Raw genomic sequence first — 26,048 nt, 5'->3', positions numbered from 1 at the left:
AGACGTTGAGGTACTTTGCTGGGCATCATGAAAGAGACTTCAGGATAAGTTCCCACTCAAGCCTATTAGGAAATTACAATTCAAGGGCAAGAAAGGGTTAAAAGGACATAAGGTAGACTGTTTCCTCATCAAGTTAAAAACTTGGATGGCCTCATTCATATGTTTTTGTATTAGCTTATTTGTTAGTTAAAATTGAGGAAAGCACTATAATTTCATTTATCCTTTTTGTGCTAGTATGGAATATAAATACAAAGGTGCTCTTCAAATGGGGGTAAACATTTCAACTTGATGGCTGATAACTATAGTTAGCATTATTGAAAACCCATCAAAGTTGTATATAAAGATACACACAAATATAGCTTGGAATTTGACACTGAAAACTTTCAAATTGGAAGGTATTACTTTATACAAGTCCTGAACTGTTTAATTTTGCTCTTATATTAATTTACATTATTTTTGGTTGTCAGGAAAATGTTGCTGGACGTTCTTGCCAAAATGCAAGTTTCGGTAGTTATGACTTTTGACCACAGGACTAAGCTTTTGTGTTAAATGGATTACTTTAATTCTAAGTGGCAATAGCTTCAAAGAAGAAAATCACATTCAGGTGTGGCTGAGGTTGGCTTTGTTATATAGGAACTTCTTTCCCTGGGGTTTCATAAATGGAGATAATACTTGAATTTTTTTTTGACTTACAGTGGAGCTAGTTCTAAATTAAAAAGCCAAGCAATACAGAGGAACCATATCCTCAGGTGAATCTGATACCAGTGAAGCACAGTTTTTCATTTGTTTTTTGTTTGTTTTAGCAGTACATTGTCTACTAGGAGTTTGTCAAAATCATAATGTCTCATTCATAAGTACTTTTAAAGTGTTCATTATATTCTTTTTTTAATTAATTAATTTATTTATTTATTTATTTTTTCCCCCAAAGCCCCAGTAGCTAGTTGTATGCCATAACTGCATATCCTTCTAGCTGCTGTATGTGGGACACGGCCTCAGCATGGCCGGAGAAGCGGTGCATCGGTATGCGCCCGGGATCTGAACCTGGGCTGCTAGCAGCGGAGCGTGCGCACTTAACCGCTAAGCCAGGGGGCCGGCCCTAAAGTGTTCATTATATTCTTGAATGTGACATTTATAATTTCTCAGAGCCGATATTATTTTTTGGAAAAACAAATCATCCTTTCAAAATGAGATCTCTGGAAAAATATAATTTGGTTTTGCAAAATGTACTTGGTACTTGGTAGCCAGGTTTTCTAGAATACTTTTATTGTCTGAAACCATAGTTTCATTATTTTAATTAAAAGGGGTACCAACATAAAATATTCAACACCTTCATGAATTTAAGACTCAATGAACCCAATTTATCATGTATTTTAATATTCAGCTTTGTCTTATGACTGGTTTATCAAAATAAGCAAGTTTCTTTTACTGAGTTGTTTTTAAAGGAATGAATGAACTAAAATGAATTTGAGTAATTCAAACAATTATTTAAAAATTTTTTATTTTAAAATAGAATCGGTACTTACATTTTAATACATTTGAATTGATATCTACGTGAAAATTTTAGCGATTACTAAACATAGACTAGAATCATTAAAAATGTTTTAAAAGTATAAAGGCATGTAAGATTTTTCATGACTCAATATGTTTCATGTTAAAAAACCAAGATATAAAATAGAATATACAGTATGATTCTAATTTTGTAAGAAATTCATGTATTCCATAAAAATCACATATAACATATATATGCTCACATACATCCAGAAGGAAAATGTTATTGACAGTTATCTTTGGGTGGTTCTTTAAGTTTTTCTGGTATTTCCCAAAGTTTCTGCAGTTAACACGTGTTTTACATTCAAAATATACATATATTACTTTTTCAAAAGATCAAGTAGATTGTGTTATGTATTTGTTTGTTTGTTTATAGGTCTGTATTTCTGTGAACATGGGAGTAGAGAGTGGAGAGTAGATTTGTTCCTCCTGTGGCTAATCCTTGGGGGTAGTCAAATAGCCTAGGCTTCCAGAAACATTTTTATGTACATATTAAAAATGAGAACATATTTGTTTCTCTATAATTCTAAAAGAGGTGGATCAAAGGTGAACTGCTAAATGAGTGACAGTTTTGAGTCTAAGGGAAAAAAGATACCAGGATTTCAAAATACCAGTTATCTGTGTGTTTATCAATTCCCTAATCCTATCGACAAACTCCAGAGGAGAATTTCTTTCTAGTTTTATAGCAAGAGAGAGTAAAGCACAAACAAAAATTTCACAATAAAGAAAAAAAAAAAGAGTGAAGCACGGAAGATCAAAAAGTTTGCACAAGATTAGATTCAGAAAGTAAGCCTCAGCCCATGGCTCCTCTTCAAAGCGCCAATTCATACACCACTTGTCATGCTGAGATTTGCGATGCCTGATATTCAGAGGCGGCAGGTACTTTGTGGCCACTAATGCTTTTAGTATCATAGGATTAGGGGTCTTCGCTCAGTACAGCATAGACTTTCTTCTGATTAACTGGATCTCCTTTTCCTTCTGCTTTGGTAATAGTAAAGCATGGAAAGGTTGCTGCCTTGTGTGTTTCAACACAATTTTGAAGAAAACTAGTTGACAAAATTATATTTTCAGGTGGTGCTGTTGGGTGAAATTATGTTGAAGTTGACAAGGGGCTTTTCCACATTTCAGTACTTGAATAGTTTCTGGATCCCAATGAGGTCTCTGTAAAAGGGTTTGCTTTGGATTTCTCTCCTTCAGTTTCTTGCAATGTTTCTGGCTTCTTATTACAGAAAGAATGAGGGTAGAAAATAAAGTCGGAAATAATGCAGAACTAGGGGAATGATGGCCAAAGGCATAGAGAGTAGTTCTTAACTCTACCGTCATTCCTCTTCAGAAAAACAGAAAATTCAATAGTGCACGCTGAGCCCTGTAATTCCCTGCCTCCAGTAGCGCTGGCTCAGGACCCAGCAAGTCCTTCTCTTTGGGAGAGGGGAGAGGCTGCCCACAAGGGCTGGAGGGGGTGACTCTGGTTCAGCCCTTGGTAACCAGGTCAGGCGACTGAGCACGCGGCCCCTCCTTCTACATCATGAGACTGGAGACCTGCATGGCACTGACTCTGCTGTGACTATTACGTAGGTACCAATCTTGTCATCATCCACATGCATACATACTTATATACGTATATACGTACGTACTCACACACATACATACTCATATACATACATACTTACGTACATACATATATACATACTGTCAGCCTTCAAAAACACAAACCAGTTTAAGAGGCATAGTGTTTACTTGGGATCAAAGAACTGCCATTAAGGGAGCACAGGTTCAGGTAGAAACCCAAGTAGTGTCCTGCTAGGAAGTGCAAGTCTGTGGTTTTAAAGGCAAAGAAGAGAAGTTTGTGTTACAATGAATTTTAATTGGAGTTGGAGGCAGAAGTTAGTCTTGGCTAAACATTGATTGACTATTGATTCTACAGAAAGTCCACAATCCTCAGTCTTTGCTATCAGGATGTCCATTTTCCTGCTGACTTCTCAAACAATTGCTTATAAAACAATTGCCATTTTGGCCCAGTCCAAAGGTCTGGCCCAGTCCATGATTCAAAAGAGCAAAGGAGTTTCTCTAGAAAGGCAGCTCCAACTTCATTTTAAAATGGCTCCACTATAGTCAATTTTGACAATACATACAATGTCCCGCCCCGCTAGCCCTCGCTCTCTCCCCACCTGTCCTCCGTAAATACTCCAATCCTAAAAACAAAGCAGTTTTTTTTAAAGCAGATCCCAGTTGCTTTCTTAAGTTTGTTGTTGTTATGTTTGTTTCTTTTTATTTAAATAAAAGACAATATTACATAGTCCTCTCCAGAAAAATCATGTCACCAGGAGGTACAGTTTCAGGTCTCCAGGCAATGCTCACTGTGCAAATTTGAATCTAGCTTCTATCAATTTATAGGGGACCCGAACAGTCTCTTCTCATTTTAGGAAGCCCTGATAATCTTATTGTGTAGTATTACAGTCTCTTCTAACCACACTTCAAGTAGCTAAGTTTCCTTGTTGAGAAAGTTGTTCAAATGCAGCATTTCAGAATCATTTTCTACCCGAGGCTTTTTTTGGTGTGTGCATTTATTCAGTTCATTAAAACTCACACATACTTTAAACCAAACTGTATATGGTAACAAAATGAATCTTCTGAATGGATCTTAATTACCAGATTGGATTTTTGAGTATTATAAGCAAATTACAGGATACAATTAAAAAATATGTTCATATTACATTTATTTTCTTCTATACACAAAATAATATCTTACCTGCATCATTGTACTTATGACAGTAGTTCTGATAAGACATTTTAATATTGAGGTGAGGACTTAGACAAAGATTTTAAAATTATATATTCAGTATATATTAAAAGATAATTTAAGCATTACATAATTTTAAAAAGAAAAGGATAGGATATAACCTGCCCTTTATTGAGGACATTTGCCACTGAAATGCTAGAAATAATTTTACTGTTACTAAAATGAAACAATCTTGAGATATTTGGAAAAAACAATTTCTGGGCAATATCTCCTTCATTAAAATTATAACTGTCTTTCTTTATGCTTTGATAGGGAAAGGAAGCAAGACTGATAAATTGTCCTAAATATGTATATTCTAAATATATCTTTACAGTGCTTGGGAATGAAATACAGCCAAAGACAGAATTAACTATTTTAATAAACATTCACACTCTTTTCAGTTTAGAGTGATTCAAATCCAATGTAATTCATGTAAAAAATTAGAAGACTTACTTTCAGAGATTAATTTCAAGTTGATGATGTGCTTTGGTCAAGATGACTTAGTTCTTAGAAAATAAACTTGGTAGTTAGGCAACTATAAAGAATAAAATGGAAGAAAAGACTGTACCTTGGGAAAATATCTAGATTTCATATTACTTTAATCTTGGCTGTCTGAACAATCTCTACAAAGAACAAGTGTCCCTCAAAAAATGTAATTCTAGAACTAATGGGATGCAAAATAACACCTTTCCTTTAAAATGTGTTGTGACCTTTTTCTGCTTTTTATTTTCCCACTCTGAATTTCAAGATCTCTGCGTAATTTGGTGATGACCATAACAATTGGCCTAATTACTGGTAATGATCTGTTTATTAATGTCATCCATATGCTGCTTGTGCTGAAGTGTATTTCGTGAATGTTGTTTTAGGTCATTCGGGCCCTTTTCAGAATCGTTCATGAGTGAGTGAAAGGTTCACTTGCAGGGTTCTCAGTTAGGGGCATGTCTAGGAAGTTTTCCGTGTAGAATAATTACATTCCCTTTTGATTAAAGAGCTTCAGCTAGCTAAATCAAGAAACCCATGGAGATTTTGGAAATCCTTCTCACGAGGTATTCATGCTAGGAAATACCACGAAAGAACTGCGGGCCCTGGTTTCTCACTTTCCTCCAAGTGGAATGTTGCACAACATTCCCCGCCTTTCCCTGTGCCTCCGAGGCATGTCATGCTGACACCTTGCCCCTGCATCCCCAGGCATGGTGTAGCTGAGGTTGCTGCAGCAACAGCACACACAGGCTAACATTCCCCCGTAACTACAGCGGCTGGGCTCTGAGTCAGTTGAAAAGTTTCACTGGGTTTTTATTAGTGTATGATGCAGTCCCGTGTCATCTACAGTTCCTAGCCTGTCCAAGACTCACACACGGTGATGTGGAACACTCCATGCTCATCACCTTCAAATGTCAGATGGTCCAGGGGCCTCTCACCGAAGCCACTGCAGGTGCTGGCTGCTTCTGCACACTCCTTGCTAATACCTACAATAAGAGGTCTCACTGCTGGAACTCCATTTCTGCTGTTGTATCTCCTCTGTGCTTAATAAGCAACAGTGACCTTGGTTGATGATCAAGAAGCCCCGCTTTTTACCCAGGGAACTGGACAATGGTTAACATCCCAGAAGACATATTTTTACTCCAGTGGCTGGGAAGAAGTATGTGCTGAAGAGTAAAGATGGAATTACTGTAATTCTCTATGAGAATTTATGCAAGTGGAACTTACCCTTTAATAGTGATCAAAAGAGGTCATAGAGTTATCAGCAACGTCTAACACGGGATTTGGTTTCTTTTTCAGACATGGAGATGACTTGATTGTGACTCCATTTGCTCAGGTAAGCACAGTTTGGTAAATGGGAAGGTTTCTCACAAATCTGAAAATTGAATTTGGGGCATTAGTTCTGGTTCTTGATTTCATTTTGAATCAAGCGCAAGTACAAATACAAATTCTGTGGTTCATTCAAGTAATTCAAAGGCAATGCTAGAGAATGTGTCCTTGGCCATATTGAGCTGTTTCCTATAAATCCAAGGCCTGAAGAGTATCTTTGCTTCAAATTACAAATTACCTAAGTGACATACTTAAATGGGACCATATTTCCTTAACTGACAAAGCACTAGAAGCAGAAGGCTATATCATGGATTAAATTACCTTTAGTATAATTAGGTACATGATCAGTGCATGAAATTCAATATTACAATTCAACCTGACACTTTATTTACTCATTTTTTGACATGTCATTTGTACAAAATTTAACTTTTATATATATTTATGTTGAGTGATATATTTATGTTTATTTGTTCCTTTTACGTATACAAATCATGAAAATACTTTAACCACATGACATAAACGCTAGAAGGTGATAAAATGATCTAAAGCATTTTGGAATATGTATAAGATGGTTGATAACCAGATATTCTTTGTATAGACCAGTGCTTCTCAACCCTAGCTACACGTTAGAATCACCTGGAAAGCTTTTATTCCAGGCCACACCCCTGATCAATTGAATCCAAAAATCTAGGGTCGGATCCAAGCACCTGTATTTTTTCTGGGAAAAGTTGAAAGCCATTGGTATAGACAAACTAGGGACAGAATGGGATAAAACTCATTTAACTTGGGGCATGAAATAGAATTAAAGCCAATGCTGACTGTTAATGAGAAATGTTAAATACTGTAATACGTATGATCCAGAGAGGTTATAAAAATCATAATCAGGGCTATGTCAGAACTAGCTCTAGTGCCGTGGGCAACTCATTTAACTTCTCTAAGACTTCTTTTATCCAACTGGTAAAATTGAAGGACTCTGCTGGATAAAGATAGGCCCCAGTTCAAACCTCATCTCCTCCTCTGCTAAGTGAATGGCCTTGGGCAAGTCACTGAAATTTCCAAGCCTAGTTTCCTCCTCTGCTAAATGACGATTCCAAGGGTACCCGCCTCATAAGATTATTAAGAGATTGAAATAATATCAAGCTTGTAAAATCCTCAGCACAATTTCTAGAAAATAAAATACTTAATGAACTTTAAGTGTTGTTATCAGTAAGGGCTCTTTCATCTCTAAAATGTCATAATAGATATTGTTTTCTAAAAAATGCATAATAACGGTGTTTGCATCATCAGATTATGTATAATTCTTCTACTCTTTCAAATTTCCTGAAATTTTGTAATTGCTATAATTTAGGTAAAAAATTTAATGAATCCATAAGTAACACACTGCATAATAATGGTTTTTTTCATTAATGCAGCGATTAAAAATAGAATACAACCATCATCCCTTTCAGAAGGTTAATGTCTTCTTTGCTTAAAGTTTTGCTGGAGATCATAAATTCCTTCTAGTGCCTATATTTCTATGTTCAAACAAATTGACACACATATGTTTTAATCATATGTTGTGATAACAAAATCATATAAAGCTAAGGATTTTTAATTGATTACTAGTGAGAACCCATAATTTTATTTCTAAGAGCTGAGAGCTAGGTGAACAGATCAAGTCAGGCAAAATACTATAAGTAACCATCACCAAATGTAGAAAGTCATTCCAACTTGAGTTTATTCAGGTAGCTATTCTTGCTTCTAACTAAAATCTCCAGGTATTGTTGTAAGACATATATATCTAAATATATAGTAAAAAATGAAAAAATATTCTGTATGTGATATCTTAGCTCTTTATTTCAAGTAGTATTTATTAATCTCCAATAAATACATTAATAAATTTGGCTTCGTCCTTGCCATCAGTGCTCTTAAATTCTAGAGAAATCTAGTCTTTTACATAATCAGACATTTTCTGTAGTGCACCGAAAATCTCCAAAAAACTAATAGAATTTCAGTACACTGAGAAATATATATATATGTGTGAAATATCATTTAGTCTGTTAGTAAACTGTTTAAATAAATATGTATACTTAAGACCGTTGAAATTAGAACTTTGAATATAAACCAACTCTGTGTAATATGTAGGCATATCTGATGCCTGAAAATAAGCCTGGAGTTTATTTAGAAGAGTTGGCTTATGATTAGCTTAATGACTCATAACACCTCCTGGAAGGTGGTCAGCGCCCCAGGGGCTGCGGATTCTTTTTAAGTGGCTTCATCACAGTTTTTACAAATGACGTTTACTAGGGTATATGATCTGGAAAGCGCTACTCGAATTAAAAAAAGAAAGAAAGAAAGAAAAAGCCTGTTAAACCCTGACAATTTCGCCATTGATAGAGCATCTTATGGAAAGCAGGTAAGAAAGAAGGCCCAGTTAGTGGCAGTTTGTCTGTGGCCTTTTCTTAAGCCCTATTGGGCACAACTAGCTTATTTTGTTGACCTAAGCAATAACTCCTCACATTTTTTTTTTTTTAAATTTTTATTTATTTATTTTTCCCCCAAAGCTCCAGTAGATAGTTATATGTCGTGGTTGCACATCCTTCTAGCTGCTGTATGTGGGATGCGGCCTCAGCATGGCCGGAGAAGCAGTGTGTCAGTGCGCGCCCGGGATCCGAACCCGGGCCGCCAGCAGTGGAGTGCGCGCATGTAACCGCTAAGCCATGGGGCCGGCCCACTCCTCACATTTTTAATACAGGATAGAATATTCACCATTTACTGCTAAATATTATAATACTTAAAATAGTAGATGCTGCTTATGTCACTTGAAGTGATACCAACAGTATTCGGTCTAATATACCATAGTTGCTTTTGGCAATGGACAGAAGACAGTTGATTTTAGACAAGTCACTCAGGGAAATTTTCAAATAGGGCAAAGAATTCTGCCCTGTCCCCGGCATGCTTTGGGGTTTGGAATTTCGCACTAAATTCTTCTGGTGCAAAAGGCATACTGCTTTCAAAATAAAATTTCTTTTGCATAAAATGTTTTAAAAAGAAATATAAGCAAAAGGAAGAAAAGGAAAATTTCCCATAATTCCAAACCCCAAAATAACTAGTATTCACATTTTACTTTATATCCCTTTAGGTGTTTGTTTTTCTGTGTGTATTTTCTTTCCCATAATTCTTTAAAATGGGCCTCCCACTGTAAAAGCGGTCAAAGGTCTTTTCCCAAAGCCCATCTCATCTTCTGCCTCTTCTTGGGACAGAACTCATTTCTTTGTGTCTGAGTACATCTCCAAAACATGAAAGGATCCCTCCCTGTTTTTTTCCCAATCATGATTTCCTGTGAAACTAAGAGACTAAGATCCTAAGTTGTAAGAGAACTTAGGAAGTCATGCAAGGATATATTTCACTCTGATGGATAGGGCTGAAACCTAAAACATCTTGGATAGATGTAATCTTCAGAAAGAATCCCAAGATACTCCCCATATTCTAGTTCCATGTCTACAACGCTGTCAGGGTGAGAAATCTTGCTAATGTTTAACCTCAACTCTGTTCCACTTCTAATTTCTAATGTTTTTCCCTATAAGCTCAGACTCCTCTTGATCCCCAGAAAAAGTGACAGCTTTAAGTATTTTATTTATTTCCATTTTGAAATATTCTCCTATGTTTGTGTTGAAATCTTTTTGGGTGGGGATTTCCTTAGGCAGGAAGGCTGAGTGTTGAGAGGAATCCCAACGTTGTGCCACATCATGCCACTCGGCAACTGGCCTTTTCCTCCTGAGAGTGTCATAACAATTTGGCCTGAGTTCTTGCAGGGGCCCAAGGAACTCCAAAGGAACACCACGGAGACACAACACTGATGAGATAGATATAGGCAACCCTGCTTTGTAGTCAGCTGCTTCTAGCCCCACCAGTCCCGTTATTTGTGATATGACTACCTTGTAAAACTCTAAGTGGACTAGAATTCTCATCTGGAAGTATGAAATGTTAAAAAAAAAAAAAAAAAGGTGGAATCTTTGATTAAGTAAAAGACAGAAAATACCTAAATATCTTGGATACCTAGAGGAACCCTCACGTCATTCAGACTAAGGAGATATGTCTGATTTAAAAATACAGGTTCAGGGGGCCGGCCTGGTGACAGGGCGGTTAAGTGCGTGCACTCCAATGCGGTGGCCTGGGGTTCACAGGTTCGGATCCCCAGCATGCACAGATGCACTGCTTGTCAAGCCATGCTGTGGCGGCATCCTGCGTAAAGTAGAGGAAGATGGGCATGGATATTAGCCCAGGGCCAATCTTCCTCAGCAAAGAAAAAAAAGAAAAAGAAAAAGAGGAGGATTGGCATCAGATGTTAGCTCAGGGCTGATCTTCCTCACACACACAAAAAAATACAGGGTAGGAACAACTAAGTCATTTTACCTTTAACCAAAATACAGCACCTGGGATAATTTTATAAAAAATGTAGTCATTATTAACACTATAGAACATTACTATTCCACTGGTAATAGAACATTGCCAGTATATTTTTAATTCTCCTGCATGTCCCTTCCCCACCTTCCCCATTTCACGCAGCAGCAGCCGTCTTGTGGTCTCATCACATTCGGCAGCTTGCTGAATCCGCCAGGCTCTCCTTGCCCGGCTGTGAAAGAAGATAATGATCACATTTCAGTTGCTTCTATCTGTTAGTTTTTCTTTATCCTTCCTTAAAATAAATGACAGCATCTTCTAGGAATCTAAATAGTTTGTAGGTTGAACTATATGAAATTAACATTCAACCTTTGTTGTCATACAAAAACAGCTGTTTTATATGGTTTAACCAAAACATAACTTGGAAAGAGGTTTTCTTTTTTATCAAAATGACCTTTCTATCTGGTAAATAATCATAATGTGACTCCAGTTTTTTTCTGGAGGTAAAAAACCAAGGCAAGAAATTCTTTCTCCCTCCCCTTCCCCCAGCCAGTGGCAACTCATGGTCTGTGTTTTATTGCCATCTAGAGGCGTAAAGTGTATTTGGCATGAAAAACAGTCCTCAAAATCATTTTTCTTTGCTATTATTTTTTAAGCAGGAGTTTTTAACGAGAACATTGTTGCCACATCGTTTTCCTTTTTTTAAAGTGAACTCCTCTTTAAATCTTTTCAAGAAATCATTATTATATAAATATATATTTCTTTTAGGCTATTATGTTCAGTTGTTTAACTTTTTAGTGAAGCCCACATTTTTCTATTTTCAGTGAATCTTATTGGTTAATAAATGTTTAGAAGTACCTAAGAAAATGTGAGATTAGGGTGTGTAAATAACACTTAATCCCTCTCATGGGTTAGTACATGATCTATCTCTGTGCAGAAGTTTTCCATAGCACTATCATAATTCCTGAAGTGTATATATTTTGCATCCTCCCCAATGTATTTTTGACTTTGACTGATTACACTTTTGCTTGGAGGGGCAGAAGAGAAAAAAATGACCTTAATTTTCTAACCATTGAGCTGTGTGACAGAAAACCTCAGGAACCTTTTTGGTTAGCAAGCATTACAGAGTGAAGAAAATTATAGGAGTATTAAAACTCTGACTATAGTTCTTAAAGGGTTGAATTCAAGGGGAGTGAGGGCTTTCCTAGAACAAAAGCAAAGAGTAACTGAACCCTAACTCAGGGGCTTGAGTAACCTGTTTCCAGTTCTCCCCCACAGCCTATAGCAGCAGATGCCTCATCTCTGTGTCCTGCAATGCAAGTGAGATCATGAAAGACTAAGGCAGTGCATTGGTGATGCAGACGCCCAGGACAATCACCCAGGCCTCGGGCAATACTTCCTTATAAGCTTCATCTGGAACTTTTCTTTACACTTCTGCCAAGATATCATATGTGTCATAGTGCAGAAGATAATAGTTAATACTTAATATAAAGTTTATAAAATATTATTTCTCCTATCACAAAAAACAAGGATCTAATGCTTGCACACATAGGGAATGATGTCTCTACAAGGTTAATTTATTGTAGTAGTGTTTGGAAAAGCGAAATTTAGGAGACAACCTAAAAGTCGATTAGTAGAGGGGACAGGCAGCTGTATGCCTGGAGGAGAGGCTAGGAGGAATGTTTCTTTTTTCACTTTTTATTTTGAAATATTTCATACATATAAGTGAATATATCTAGTGATTATCTACAATATAAAGAATAATACTAAAATCAACAGTTTAAGAAATAGAACAGTACCAATATTTTTAATGCCCCTGAATGTCCTTCTGCAGTTCATCTACCTGCCTCCTCTCAGAAATAACAGTAATTTTTATTTTTGTCTTTATTATTTAGGGGGAAACATTGTACTTCTACCCTTTTGTTCTGTTTAAATTCTGCACCATGTGAAGATATAGATTATTCAAAATAAATACATTATATTTAAATTAAAAACCAAACCAAATAGTCTAATTTAATATCTTTGTTATAATAGAGTCAAAAACCTTTTTACAGAAAAACAATTGTAGCATATCTTTCATGAGCTAATGTTTCCTTTCAAATGAGCATTCAACATGAATTACCTGCAGTACTATTTCTGTTTACCCAGCTGTCAGTGCAGTGCAATTACCATAACTTATTAGAATAAAATTCTCAGAATCCTGAGGTTAAAATTTTCCCTAGAAAAAGGATCGACTAGGGAGTGCAATAATCTTATTTAAAATGCTGTATCAGTGCATTTGATATTAAATTTTTAAAGCGTAAATCAAGCCTGCATGGTTTAGTGACAGCAGATCATTTGTCAGATCTCTTTCTGTATCATTCAAGATTTCATGCCTCATGAAAGGCACGGTGGCCTTGTGTCAGCTGATGGTTATTTGACTACTCCGTCATAGGCAGCGTGACATTTCAGCTCTGTGAGTTGTTTATGTGTGATAATGAGCCAGGTTTTTCCAGTGACTGAGTTAATCATGGCTGGCACCTAAGGAAGCACCATCACCTCTTTCAGGGGATAATGCTCTAGGGTCACTGTCCCAGGGCATAAACAGCACCCCAGTGAATTAATGCCAGTTTCAAAAATGTCTGAGACATTTTCGCCTTAGAAAAAATTTAGACTGATGTTAGTTTAGGTCAGTGCCAGATGAAAAAATTCTGGAAACAGTTCTGGAATCCTTGGAGCAATTATAAATTTGGCATCCCCCCATATTATCAATGATAGGTGCTAACTACACACTTGCCAGATCATTAATCCAATGGAATACTGCCATAATGGGCTTACTGTTCACTGAGTGCTTTCTATTTGCTGGACACTATTTGTGTCCAGCACCTAACTTGTCATTTCATATCATCTTCACAGCAAGCCTGTGAGGTGGATATTACTATCCCAGTTTACAGATGGGGAAACTGAGGTACAGAGAGATTATGTAACTTGACTAAGTTTACACATTCAATGTGTCCCAGAGCCAGGGTTGTTATGCAGTGCCCAATAGGACATTTGAAATCTCTGTTTTAGATAAATTTAACATGCTAGTTGTCACCCAGATTACCTATAATCTCTCCTAATATCAGCTACACCCTGGGGGAAACTGGCCCACTCTAGGAGAAAGTGAGGGGGGTAAGGATCTTGTAACTTTTCTCTCCTAGTCTCACTTCCATTTCTTTTGCCACTTTCTAGTTTCACTAGAATTAGGAAAAGGAAGGGCAATCAGAGACAGTGGGACCTAGTGATCCTGCCTGTGTGTGTGCATATGTTGTGTCTTCGTATTCATTTATTCAACACATTTTTGTTGACTGTCTTCTGCACAACAGGCACTGTGCACATACAGGGCGGTCCCATTTTATGTGAGAAACGCATCCCTGAGAACCTTGTAATTCATAATTCGGATCACGTTTACAAAGAAAAGAATTTCTGTTTTCCAGCTAGAGTGGCCATGTGGCAAAGGTGAAAAAATTTAAAATTTATTTAGCCTGCTGACTTTGAAATTATGACATTCTTGGTGAATTTTTGAAGAGAATTTGGGGATAATTTGTTTTAAATTTTATTCCTAAAGTGAGACTTTATGAATATTTTATATTACGCTATTTTAAATTTGCATAAAATACAACAACACTATATATATACATATTGCCTGGGATATTGTTTCAGTGGCTGCAGAATCCAGGAAAAGTGTGGAAAGTACTGCTACTGTCACTCTATTCATAGACAATGAGGAGAAATATCTGGAAAATCTTTGCAGTCTGACCTCTATGGATTTCAGATAGATACATATAAACTTCACTAAGTGCTGGGAGATTCTTTAGTGGTATATAAAACTAAATTTCCAGCAATATCAAGTTTTCACTTAATAAACCATTTTTTAAAATCACCAAATCATTTTAAAGTGCATTAAAGATGGCCATACTTCAAGAAGTTTAAAGAATCCTTTTTTGTAGGTCTTGGCGAGCCTGCGAACTGTTCGAAACAACTTTGCTGCATTAACTAATTTGCAAGATCGAGCACCTAGCAAGTAAGTTATCCTTTTCTCCCCCTCCTTCTTGCTCAACTTTTATACAGTGTTCTTTCAATTTGATTGAACTGAAAGCAATATGTTAGATTTCTCTGAGTTGTTGCCATGCTGTCTAACCATTTACTCTAAGTCATATGATGTCCTGTTCATTTTCTATAAATACTTTGTAGTGATGGTTCTAATATCAGAAATGAAGCAGTATGACAAATAAATACGGTGATTCCATCTGTCAGAAATCACCTGGCATAAAGAGTCCTGTGCTCAGTTATTTACTCTGAGGGTAACTTTATAGGTTTGGCTAACTTCGTAAATTAACCATGGACATATAATCTCATCAAACCTTAAAGTCAATCCAGAGTCATCTTCTTAATTCTAAGAAAACAATTCCTTGGAGAAGCACCATATCATAGCAAAGATCTTGGATTCTCCTGCTGTTACAGACTATCAGATCCGCAGCATCATGTAGCAATCAATAAAATTGTGATTTGTCTTATGACAGGGGAAGCATTTGAACGAAGGAAAGCTGAGATGGCAAATGATTATAATTTTGGGGTTCTAATAAAGGTGAAAAATCTAAAAAGACAAAATTAATTTTTAAAGATTAAATGGAAAACATTAGTTATTCAACTGCTCATTATTTTGACAATCTGTTATTAATAATAAATAAAATGTTATCATTAAAATATCAACTTCAAAGAATTTTCCAGCAGAAAAAACATTTCCTTAAATCAATATTAAGAGGACAGTGAATAAAAATTTATTTGGAATTATAACTTATCTAACTGTATAAAATTTCATAGTAGTTACTACTTCTTAAAGAATATGAAAAAAATCTGAACTTCCCATCCCGTAATAATATAGTTGAACCCCCAAATTCACACTTTCCCTGATTAAAAAAAGCTGTGGCCATTATGCACATACTCCTGTGATATAAAAAGGTTTTTAAAATATCAATATAAATGTCGAAATGCAAATAACTGGAATGGAACCCAGAAGCTTCAGTTGATTGTCATGTTTTCCAGGTAATGAATTTTTGCAGTCCTGTTCCCTCAGCCTGAACATTTCTCACCTTCTTCTTCCCCTCCTCATCTGCTGGGCTAACTGTAATTCATTCTTTGGGTCCCAGCTTAAATGTAATTCCTTTTGGGCCATCGTCCCTGACTAGCAGGCAAACAGGCCCCAGACTGGGTGGTATGCCTTTCCATCTCTGTCTGATCGCATCCAGCACCTAACGCCTGTTTGAGCACACGTCTCTCTGCTGCAGTTGCTGATTTGCTTGTCTGAGTGCTCCTTGAGAATGTCAGTCCCCAGTCAGCAGGGGTTGCATCTGGTTCACATTTGTATTCCCGGTGCCTAGTGTAATACTCAGACAGAGTACTCACTCTGCATGTGCTTGTTGGCTGGAAGAGTGACGTGGTGATGCAGCGTGTGGAACCTGAGGGTGTGCTTTGAGGTATTTCTTCATTACGAAACATGCCTTCTTTGCTCCATGGCTGTACAATATCACGCCGACCTCAACGGCCCCTTGGGGCTTTTGGCGTTTGGTAGCTCAGAGGTGAAGTCACCTCCTCTTTGGAAAACCTCAGCCCTGCAGGAGGAACGAAATTACTGATGTCACTCCCACACTTTTTTAGTCTCAATTTTTATACAAGAAATTGAGATATTGCCTTTAAAAGGTGAACAAGAAACTGTATAACTCCTTTTATGCTTCCTTCAGACATGGTCACTTGGGTACCAGCATTTAAACCTGTGGCAGGCAAACAGTTCATCAGACAGATGTGAAGGCATGAGACTGGCCTTCTGTCTCCAAAGAAATGACCTGAGGCCCATTCTATGCAAGACAGAAGTTTTCAACTAATTTACAGGGACAAACAGATTAAAATGGAAAAGAACAGCTAGAGGAGGGTAGAAAAATCATAGTTTATGCCTGATCTTGAGCTACTATAGAATGCCCAGGGTGACATCTCGCCAAACAATATTATCTGGTAGACTCTAAGCAAGGGCCTTTGTGGTCTTTCTTTTGGTCAATGCGGATTTGTACCTCCTTTACTGATTCAAACCAAATCAGCCTCCTCAGGTATCAGAATAGTAGAATTCAATCTACATACAGCCAGGCTCTGTTCTGTTCAGTGATGGCAAAGTGGATATATCCCTGGCTCATCACATGATGACCCTGAGAGAATCAGAATTTCCCTGCTGGGCGCTCCCAGTGCCACTGGAACACTTCCATGCTCATCCTTGGATTTTGTGGAAGGCGTGCGCTACCTTGCACAATTCACCTTTTTGTTTGCTTACAAGGAAGGAGTCTAGAAAGAATGCATTTGCAGCCCTGACGCCTGTGGGTACTGAAATGCACGTTGCTGACTTTTATTAACCCACTACTAGTTCCTATTACCTTGCTCTTTCTTACCCTTGAGATTTTTCATTCTGAAAGTGAGTTCTGGCTCATTCTTCATTAAATGATTTATCACTGTAACCATGGATCGAATGACTAATATTTTCTGCTTGTCGTTATTTGTTGAAGTATCAAGTTCCCAAATGCCCGTCATAGGATTGGTATTAAGAGAAGATAATAAGTAATGAGTCAAAAATTTGGTTTTCCAAAACTATAGGAAAGTTTACAAGTATTCATTTGATACTTTTCCCAGACAAAATCAGTGCTTTATAAATTTTCACAGAGCAAAGACTAAGAAGGAGTAATCAATATATAAATTATTGGAATGATAAGCTCTCAGCAAGAAGATAACTAGTAGTATACAGATCAGAGCTCTTTTAGAGCAGCAGTTTAAAACATTAACCTTTCTGTTCTATGAAGCATTAATCAAGTTTCAAATTTTCCCTTTTTATTTCATAATAGAAACTAAAATAATTTAGAAGTAAATTTTGGTGAGTTTTCAATCAAATACAAAATTTCAATCCCAAATTGACATCAGTAAACTTAAGAGCAATGAGACAGAGCCAGACGCTGACTGGAACCAAGACTGAGAATTTACAAAGTAGCAGACTCCTTTCCCCAAGTGTCTCCCAGCCCTACCAAGAGATTCATCATCTCAGGAAGGCAGATTTGAACAGGGCTCTGCAAGAGCCTGCCATCTGCACAGATGTGTGGCTGTTGGTCCAGGTTCCACAAAGGCATCCTGAAAATAAAGCAACATAGCAGAGCACAGCCCTGGAATCACCTTACTCTAGTTCAAATCTCAGCTTTCTTACTTTGAACAAGTTATTCAACTTCCCAAAGCTTTGTTTTCCTCACTGGTACAATGGGAACAATGAGACTGCCTGCCTTAAGGTTTGCTGTGAGGAGCAAATGAGATAATTCATCTAAAGTGCTCATTTAGCCCAGTGTCTGACACACAGTAAGTGCTTATTAAGTGTTAGCCATCAGTAGAAGTACCAAAAAACAAAAAAAACAAAAATTGTGCAAACATGCTTAAATGTGTCTATTTTTTAAAGTTTTTCTTATAAAAATCACTATTTTAATGGACATTCCAGAAATGATATTCTTTTTTTCAGCATGATTTATTAAGCACTGGATACATTGTGCTGGGCTCTGTAGGGAATACAACATTAGTCATATAGCATGGTTTTTTTCCTCAAGGAGTTTATAATTCTCTTGTGGAACTTGGCAAACATCTGAAAAATTAGAGGATATGCAATAGAATGTATTTAAGTACCTTTAGTTTATAGTATTTCTACAGTCTCTAGAACATCTATTGGAACAAGTCATTAATATACCTCTCTAACAAATGTGTCAGAGATGTTTCTCCACATAAGAAATAAAAGGGAGGAAGTTGAAATAGCTTCTTGAATTGTAATATAGTTTACAAGGAGTCATTTACTTCTGATAATGTATAGGCAATCATGAGAATTTATGCCAAAAATAAAAGTTCATTAACACTGTTTTAGGAAAACCAATTGTAGATTGGCTACCTTTTCAAATTCAGAAAGTCTGTGTTTGCTCTGTAAGTCCTGTTTTCATTGAAATAGTCAATCAATAAGAACTTCATCTTCTGTCACGTCCCTGTGACATTTACATCTGCTTTATTTACCCCACAGTCTATCACACTGAGATTTAACTATTTTCTTCTTTGACGTGTGATCTGAACTATAGTACAAAGAGTGCCTAAGAACTTGACGGGATAGTCTGAAAGAAATCTTCATTTGCATGTCCTAACTTAAAAATAATCTTGTAAATTAAAATGGCATATCTGAAATGACTCAGAGAGTTCTCAAATCAACAAGCACTGAGTATTTACTGCTTTGTGTTTTTCTCTCTTTGTCAGAAGATCACCCATGTGCAACCAACCATCCATCAACAAAGCCACCATAACAGGTAAGAAAGATCTGGGAGCTTATTCTTCTTCGTGTCTAAGAAGAAACCATATCTTCCAATATTCAACCTAATATTAACCCACCAATTTTAAACTGCAATTCTAAAATTTTAGAAACATTAGTTCTTCTCTGCATTACCATTTCTCTATTGATCTCACAAGTTGTCCATTTAAGCTATTACTAGGAAAATCTTTACTGATGTACCATTTTGTAGTTCATTTAAATTTGTGCTCTTACTAAGTTTAGCACTGCTCTGGGCATTTGTATTTTGAGAGACAGCATTACCTTCAAAATGTTGGCAATGTTTCCAGGCTTGTATTATCAGCATGATGTTAATATATGGTAACTTGGTTTAACGGAAGTGAAAGCATAAATAAAACATACCTTCTTGGTTAATCGATATCCCAGTTGTGTGTAGGAAGGCACACCATTCCAGTAGTCCTGATTTGGACCCAAAGAGTTGAGAATAAATTCAGTTTTGGGGAAGAGAGAAGAAGTAATTATAGAAAAGTTCAATGAGATCGAAAGAACAGCTGGTTTGGGGAAGAAAAGTAGAAGGAAGGATGAGGGACATAAAGGGCAGAAAAATAAAATTACTCTGATTCCTATTAGTCTATTTTAGACATGGAACTTGACCTCAACTGAACCCAAAACGGAACAAATTGATCTCATTTTGCTGAACCTGAAACCAAATTGAATTCATTTAAACATTCTTAAAACCCCAATTAAAATAACTGCCTGGAAAAGAAAACCTAAGTTTTCTAAAATTACTACCAGAAGAAAAGTAACATATTCTCCAAATACTACATCAATACTTCATTTGATGCAAGTGTCTTCCTTGAACTTCGACTCATGATATGCTGAGGAGCTCCTTATTAAGTTATTACTGAGTACACTTTGCTTGAAAGTTAACGTCGTCATGTCCAGTCACCGCTTTTCAACTGGTCTCCTTTGTGGTCACTATGTCAGAATTGATTCCAGAATACTTGTTAATGTTGTTCTTTCCTAAATGTCTTTCTAATGGGGCTTGTATTTCAATGAATATTACATTATTGGTTCTCTTCTCCATGTTTATCTTTCAAAATCTTATTGCTGATGATTTTTAACTGTCATTTCACGGTATATGTCTGGTTCACCAGTTTTCTTCTTGACACTGATCAAGAGATGAACAATAACTGAAATTCCTATAAATTAAAATAAGTTCTTTAAGTAACAGATTTCTTCTTCAGAAATCCGAAGTCAATGTAAATGAGCCTAAACTGAGATGGTGGTGTGGAACGGGACGCTTTTGTTTCCATGCACTTGCCTGACTGTGTTGAGGGATGACCAGGCTGACTCTTGTGAGCATGTGCCTGAGGCCTCTAGTGAGAGAGGCCACACGGAACCTGGTTTCCAGCCCTGCTCTACACACTGGGTCTGACTCCTGTAAAGAGGGGCAACCCCCTGCCCCCCCGCTATTTTTGTAATAAGCAAGACTCTGATGTTGCGGTTTGAGCAGAATGCAGTGCTATTTTGGTCCCTGAAAGCTTTTGTGGCTTGAGGTCACATATGAGCCAGCCCCACAGGAGCGTCCTCCCGGAAGAGCAGCTGTAGGTACCAGTGGAAATTGTTGTGTCCATCAAGAGGTGGTGGGTGCTCAGTGGTCAGGGCAGCTCTCCGGCCACCCTGGTAGTCCCCTAGCACTGATTAAAGGGAGAGGAGCTGCACTCAAGGGAACACAATTGGACACATGTGAGAGACTCCTTAAAAGCTCCCAGAAATTTTCACATAGTACTGAGGCCCAGGGGCAATACCAGAGGGAATTATGAGCTACTGAAATCTGGGAATTAAGGCTAATATGGCCTCATTTGTACCCACAAGTTCCTGACCTGAGGCCTAGGGACAGTGGAGCTACAGAAATGTCTTATCTAGGAAGGGAAACTAATTAACTGTCATTAACTGCTTAGCGCAGCTGTATTCATCACAAAGCACAACAGGAAATTAACTGACTAGAGAGTGGAAGTCTTTTTCCTTGCCCAAGCATAGCAAACCAAGGTGGAAAAGTGGAATGGAGGGTGAGGGACTGAGGGCAATAGCAGGGGAAGGTTCCCTCCCCTGAGCCCATTCTGAAAAAGTGGGCCCTTAAAAACATAAATAATGATTTATGTTATGGTTGAAACTTTGATAGAAGACTTGAAACACACAGAAAAGGTGGTAGTTGTGAATTTCCTCCCTCAGCAGCTGACTACTCAGGTCCTCCCTCCAAGTTCACTCTCCCTATTGTTGGAACCCAGCTATCTCTCTGTGGTTGTCCTGGGAAGGGTGCAGAAGAGTGTTAAAAAGAGTCAGTGGGGCACCGTTTAACATGAACTTGACCTTCTTAGAAATTTTATTTAGGATCCAGAGGAATGGTGTAGCTTATGGTTAAGTTCATGGCTGGTCCCAAAGGCTGTGGTGGGGCACAGCTCCAGGGCACCCTTGGAGGGCAACTCCATAGAACATCACTGTTGGGGTGCTCCTGGAATTGTGCAGTGTGGGTCCTCTGCCTGTCTAGATTTCAAAGCATGGTCTATCATGACAGCTGTGTGGCCCTGGGCAGGTTACGTACCCTTTCTCTGCCTCGATGTCCCCATTTATAAAATGAGGGTAATACAGTTACTGCTAAATTAAGTGAGTTCACATGTGGGATGCTCTTAGCACAGTGCTTCACAGAGTAAGCACTCAGTACATCATTTCTTATGTTGTTTTATTTGCTTTTGTTCGTAGGACCCACTCTATATATAGAACTAGAGGTGATGGAAAGAATAGGCCAGAAAGATGAAAGAAGGAAAGGGAAGAATGAGAGAAAGACAAGATTGCAGGGTCATAAAAGTAAAAATTATGGAGCCCTCCAAAAATGGTCAAAGTGGACACACTGCCTTTGTGTCTGTCAAGCATGGGGCCTCTTGTTGCTCCCAGTGCTGTGTCCCTTCCTCTCATCACAGCCACAGACATTGGTGCCTTTGTGATGTAGGTGATAAACTATTGTTCAGGATTATTTTCAAAATCTACGAACTTACTTTTGAGTCATAGCTGTTTGAAGGAAAAAAATTACCTCCCTCCGACTTTTCCATAAATCAACTCTGATTTTTTCGAAAGAAGAGTTAAGCACTTGGGCTGTAAGCACTTGGGCTGTCTACGTATGTCACACTATGTTTTTCTAAAGCTTTCTCCCACAGAACTTAGAAGACCCTTCTCCCCATTTGAGGTTATTCCTTTTGACATGTTTTAAAGCCAGGAAAGTTTGATCTTATAGTATTAGAGTTAAAGCATGTGAGTCACTTGCCTGTTTTTATGTACATACATAATAAGTAAATACATAGCTCTAAAATGATTTAACAATTTTTTTTAAAATAAAGCTTCCAAATGTGCATTTATCAAAGAGCCTGACTACTAAATAGCTATTATGTTCTTTAGTGTGGCATGACAAGAAGGGGATGTGGGGCATTTGGAGCTTGAGTGCAAACCCTGTCTCTCTCATTCGCTTTATTTCCGCATTTGAAGGATGGAAATATGAGTACCTAACACTCGGTGCTGTTGCAGGAATTCAAGGAGATGAGTTAGAAGAAGAACAGAGCTCAGCAGGTTAGGAGTAATTCACCAAGTGTTTCGTCCTACAACCCGTGCCTGGTGTTTTTTTGTTCCTAAAGCTAGTTTAAAAACTGATAGAGTAGGGGAGGAGGACGTTGATCATGTATCAGCTTTTCTGGTACATTTCCTTTATGAATTTTTTCTCAAACAGTAATGACAGGACATATTTAGGAATCTGTGTATTATTTAGAGCAAGGCTCACCTGCATAGGTCCTTAGCGGGCGGTGAATAACAGAACTAAAGAGTGTATTGAAACATGAGAGGGCAGCAAAGAGTCAGAGATGCCCAAGCCATACCTGTATTGTGCTGTTTTCTACTGGTGTTCTACAGCCATGTCTCTTTGGGGACAATTAATCCTTTTGAGCATTTCATTTTCAGACGATGTTAACTCAAGAAATACCATCTCATGAAACCTTGTCATGTCTTCCCAATATCATTTTTCAATATGTTTCTAATTTCCATATTTACAATCCCTTTGTTTAATCGTCGTCAAATTGAGGATTTCATGCAAGAATGTAGGTCAGAGAAAATTTATTTAAACTTCTCTATTTTAAAGATGAGAAAACTGAGACCTAGTGAAAGAAAATGCTACTTAGAGGCAGAGCCAGGAATAAATACAGGATTCCTTTTCCTAAATCCAGGGGCCTTCTTACGCCCCTATGAAATCATCCGTCAGATTAGAGTAGCCTTGAGACCCACCTTAGAAGTATATGTTTTGGAGAACGTAAAACAAGTATTGAAGGATATTAATTTCTGAGCAACAGATATAGCATTGGATATAGCATGGACTAGAAAATTAGAAAATATCATATTCCATCTTCTTGCTGGACAGATTTTTATATTTAGAACTGTTTTGATTATATCCACTGATTATACCCTAGAGGTCTTCAGATAGGTAAAGACTGGCTGCCTAGGGCAAAGTGCCTTTGGCTTTGGACTTTAGAAAATACAAGTTCTATCCCAGCAATAAAATGAGTACAATTGACTCCTCTTTGCCCATAGAGGGAGACACATGACAAGCATAAAACTACACAAAAGTAGTTTTAGTTAAAACATTTGACGTTAAGTCTCCACTCCACTTGGTATTTTTAACCCTGAATATTCATAACTTCTTTTAAAAAATGAGTGCATTCTAAATAGAATTTAGTCAGTTGGTAAGTAGAGGATTTAAAAAGTGAACTATCCAAATAATACTACTCAGTCAAAACATAAAGAAACTTAATCTTGTGTGTTTATTGTTCTTCTAAAGCACAAAGCAGTTCCTAAAATCCAATGAGGAGGAAAAAAATGAAGATACTTAACTGGAACAATTATTTTGTTAATATCTGGGCTAATTTTTGAACACTTTGAACTCATTAAAGAAAGGAAACTAAGCAACTTTTTTATAATAACAGTAATGATGCTAGCTACTTATATAGGTCTGCCTTTTAAGTCTGTGTGTGTGTGTAATAGAAAAACGTAGTATATATAATATAAAAAGAAATATATATTATATATATATATCAGATAATAATTGGAAGCAAGAGCCACGTAAAGAAGGCAGAAGGGATCTGGATGAGAGAAATATGTCAGGCCTGAGGAGACGCTGAACTGAAATGTGTGTTGGGCAGAGTGAAGGGAGGAGGATGAAGACTAGGCCATTTCCCCAGAAATCTCAACCTCCTCATCGGCCACTAGCAGGCACTAGCTTCATCGTGTAGTTCTTTTCTTTCTTTCTTTTAATAAGAGCAAAGATTGTGGCAACACTTGAATAATTGCAGAGAATGAGTGCTCAGTAAGCTTTTTTAGGAATGTAATTGAAAAATGCTAATAAGTACACATTATGTTTACTAGCTTTCATAAAAAATTAATAAAGATTGTGTAAGTTTTTATACATTGACTTTTTTCGGAGTTTTTTGCTTGTTTTACTTTTGTACTTAATACAGCTAATGACTGTTGAGTGTTCTAAATTTTTTGAGCCAAAGGAGTTTACTTATACAAAAATCCCCACATTAAAAAGACTTTTCCAGAAAAAACACTGAACTGAAAGATTTGCTTAAGTATGGCGTGGAGTATGGCTATTTATTAGTTAAACTTAGGATCTTTTAGAAGGGTAAGATCTGTTTTCTTCCTTATAAAGCTAACTTGTTTTGCCTTCCAATACTTTTGTTTAGATAAGTAGAGTTATATCTATTAATGTGTAAAAAGACCAGGTCTGACACAGTGACTTTTTGACCAGGAATTGATTGAAGTAATTCTTGGTTTTATAAAGAGTGAAAACAAGTGATATGTCTTAATCATGGAGAAAAATAATTTAATTGTATCTCTATTGCCTGAATATCTGCTCTAGGTATTTTGTTATAATTTTAATTGAAATAATTAAATGAGACTGCATGTTCATTTAGTTAGCACAGTAAAAAGGTCAAACCATAGAGGTTGAAACCAGCTTTTTTCTTACTAGCTGAGTAATCTTGGTCAATTTACTTAACTTCTCTAAGCTTTCATTTTCTCATTGGTAAATTCTAAGTCATTGATTGGTATCCAGAATATATTCAACAAATGTTATGTATTGTCGTTGCTATAATTTTATTATTAGTGGTAGTAGTATTATCCATTTGCTAAACAAATATTTTCTATGCACCTTATATATGGCATGCAATAAAGTAGGTGTTGGAGATAAAGAGATGAGTAAAAGGTGACTTCTGGCTTCAAGGAATCCATAATCTAGGGAGAAAGAAACATGAATAATTAAGTGCCATGGTTGAGGCAAATTCAAATACATGTATTTGAAGGAGAGGCAAGCGGTTCTACCTAGGGAAAGCTCTCTGCTGAGCTTTGACAGATGTGGAGTTCTCCGTTAAGGGGAGATCACCTGACACCAAAGGACCCGCAAGAGTGAGATATGGAAGCATAGAGTGCCTGTCCGGATCAGGGGACTGGGAACAGTAAAGGACAAGAGAGTTGAAAGAGTGGGGGACCAACTGAACATAAGGTTCCAAGAGTAGATTAAGGCAATAGTGTGAAGAGCATTTGGAAACTAGTGTAAACAAAGGTGGACTTTATTTTATGGGCAATGGAAAATCATCAGTCATTTCAAAGCAGAGGAGCAAGTGCGTATTTTAGAATGACAACATTGAAACTGTATAGAAAACAGACTGAAAAGAAGAAAGACTTAAGGGGCAGCCTCACACTTATTAGGAGGTTGTTACAGGCCAAGTACGTGTTCCAGATAATGTGGCTCTGAACTGCCAGTGCTGGTTGTATTGACGGTGGAGATGAGGGAATGAATTCACAACCCTTTTCAGAGGTAGAGTTGAGAACACTTGGTATTGGTTAGATCAGGGAGTGAGGGAAAGAAGTGAAAAATGAAGTCACATACACAGATGTTCATCACAACATTGCCTGTGTGCCTAAAAGATTGAAAACAACCCAAATGCTAAATAATATGTGAATTCTATGTAGGTATAAAAAAATTCCATAATAAAACATTTTTATAAATGACTTATTTATGAGAAAATTTTAATAATGTAAAAAAAATGCTTCCAATTTAAAGAATATATGTCA

General features: G+C 37.1%; 1 protein-coding gene across 2 annotated transcripts in view; it reads left to right on the top strand.

Annotated features, from left to right (window-relative positions):
• Positions 1 to 26,048, top strand: part of PDE4D (phosphodiesterase 4D) — a 330,234-nt gene that overhangs the window by 134,811 nt on the left and 169,375 nt on the right. For both annotated transcript variants that reach the window (XM_004422848.3, XM_004422849.3), the window contains exons 3-5: positions 6,107 to 6,143; positions 14,491 to 14,564; positions 18,848 to 18,897. In XM_004422848.3, the coding sequence (XP_004422905.1) occupies positions 6,107 to 6,143; positions 14,491 to 14,564; positions 18,848 to 18,897 (161 nt within the window). The remainder of the gene's footprint in view (positions 1 to 6,106; positions 6,144 to 14,490; positions 14,565 to 18,847; positions 18,898 to 26,048) is intronic.

This window comes from Ceratotherium simum, chromosome 18 (assembly GCF_057802395.1).
Source record: "Ceratotherium simum simum isolate JZ-2026a chromosome 18, ASM5780239v1, whole genome shotgun sequence".
NCBI lineage: Eukaryota > Metazoa > Chordata > Mammalia > Perissodactyla > Rhinocerotidae > Ceratotherium > Ceratotherium simum.
Note: the sequence above shows the minus strand (reverse complement) of the source record. Positions and strands in the feature narration are given on the sequence as shown.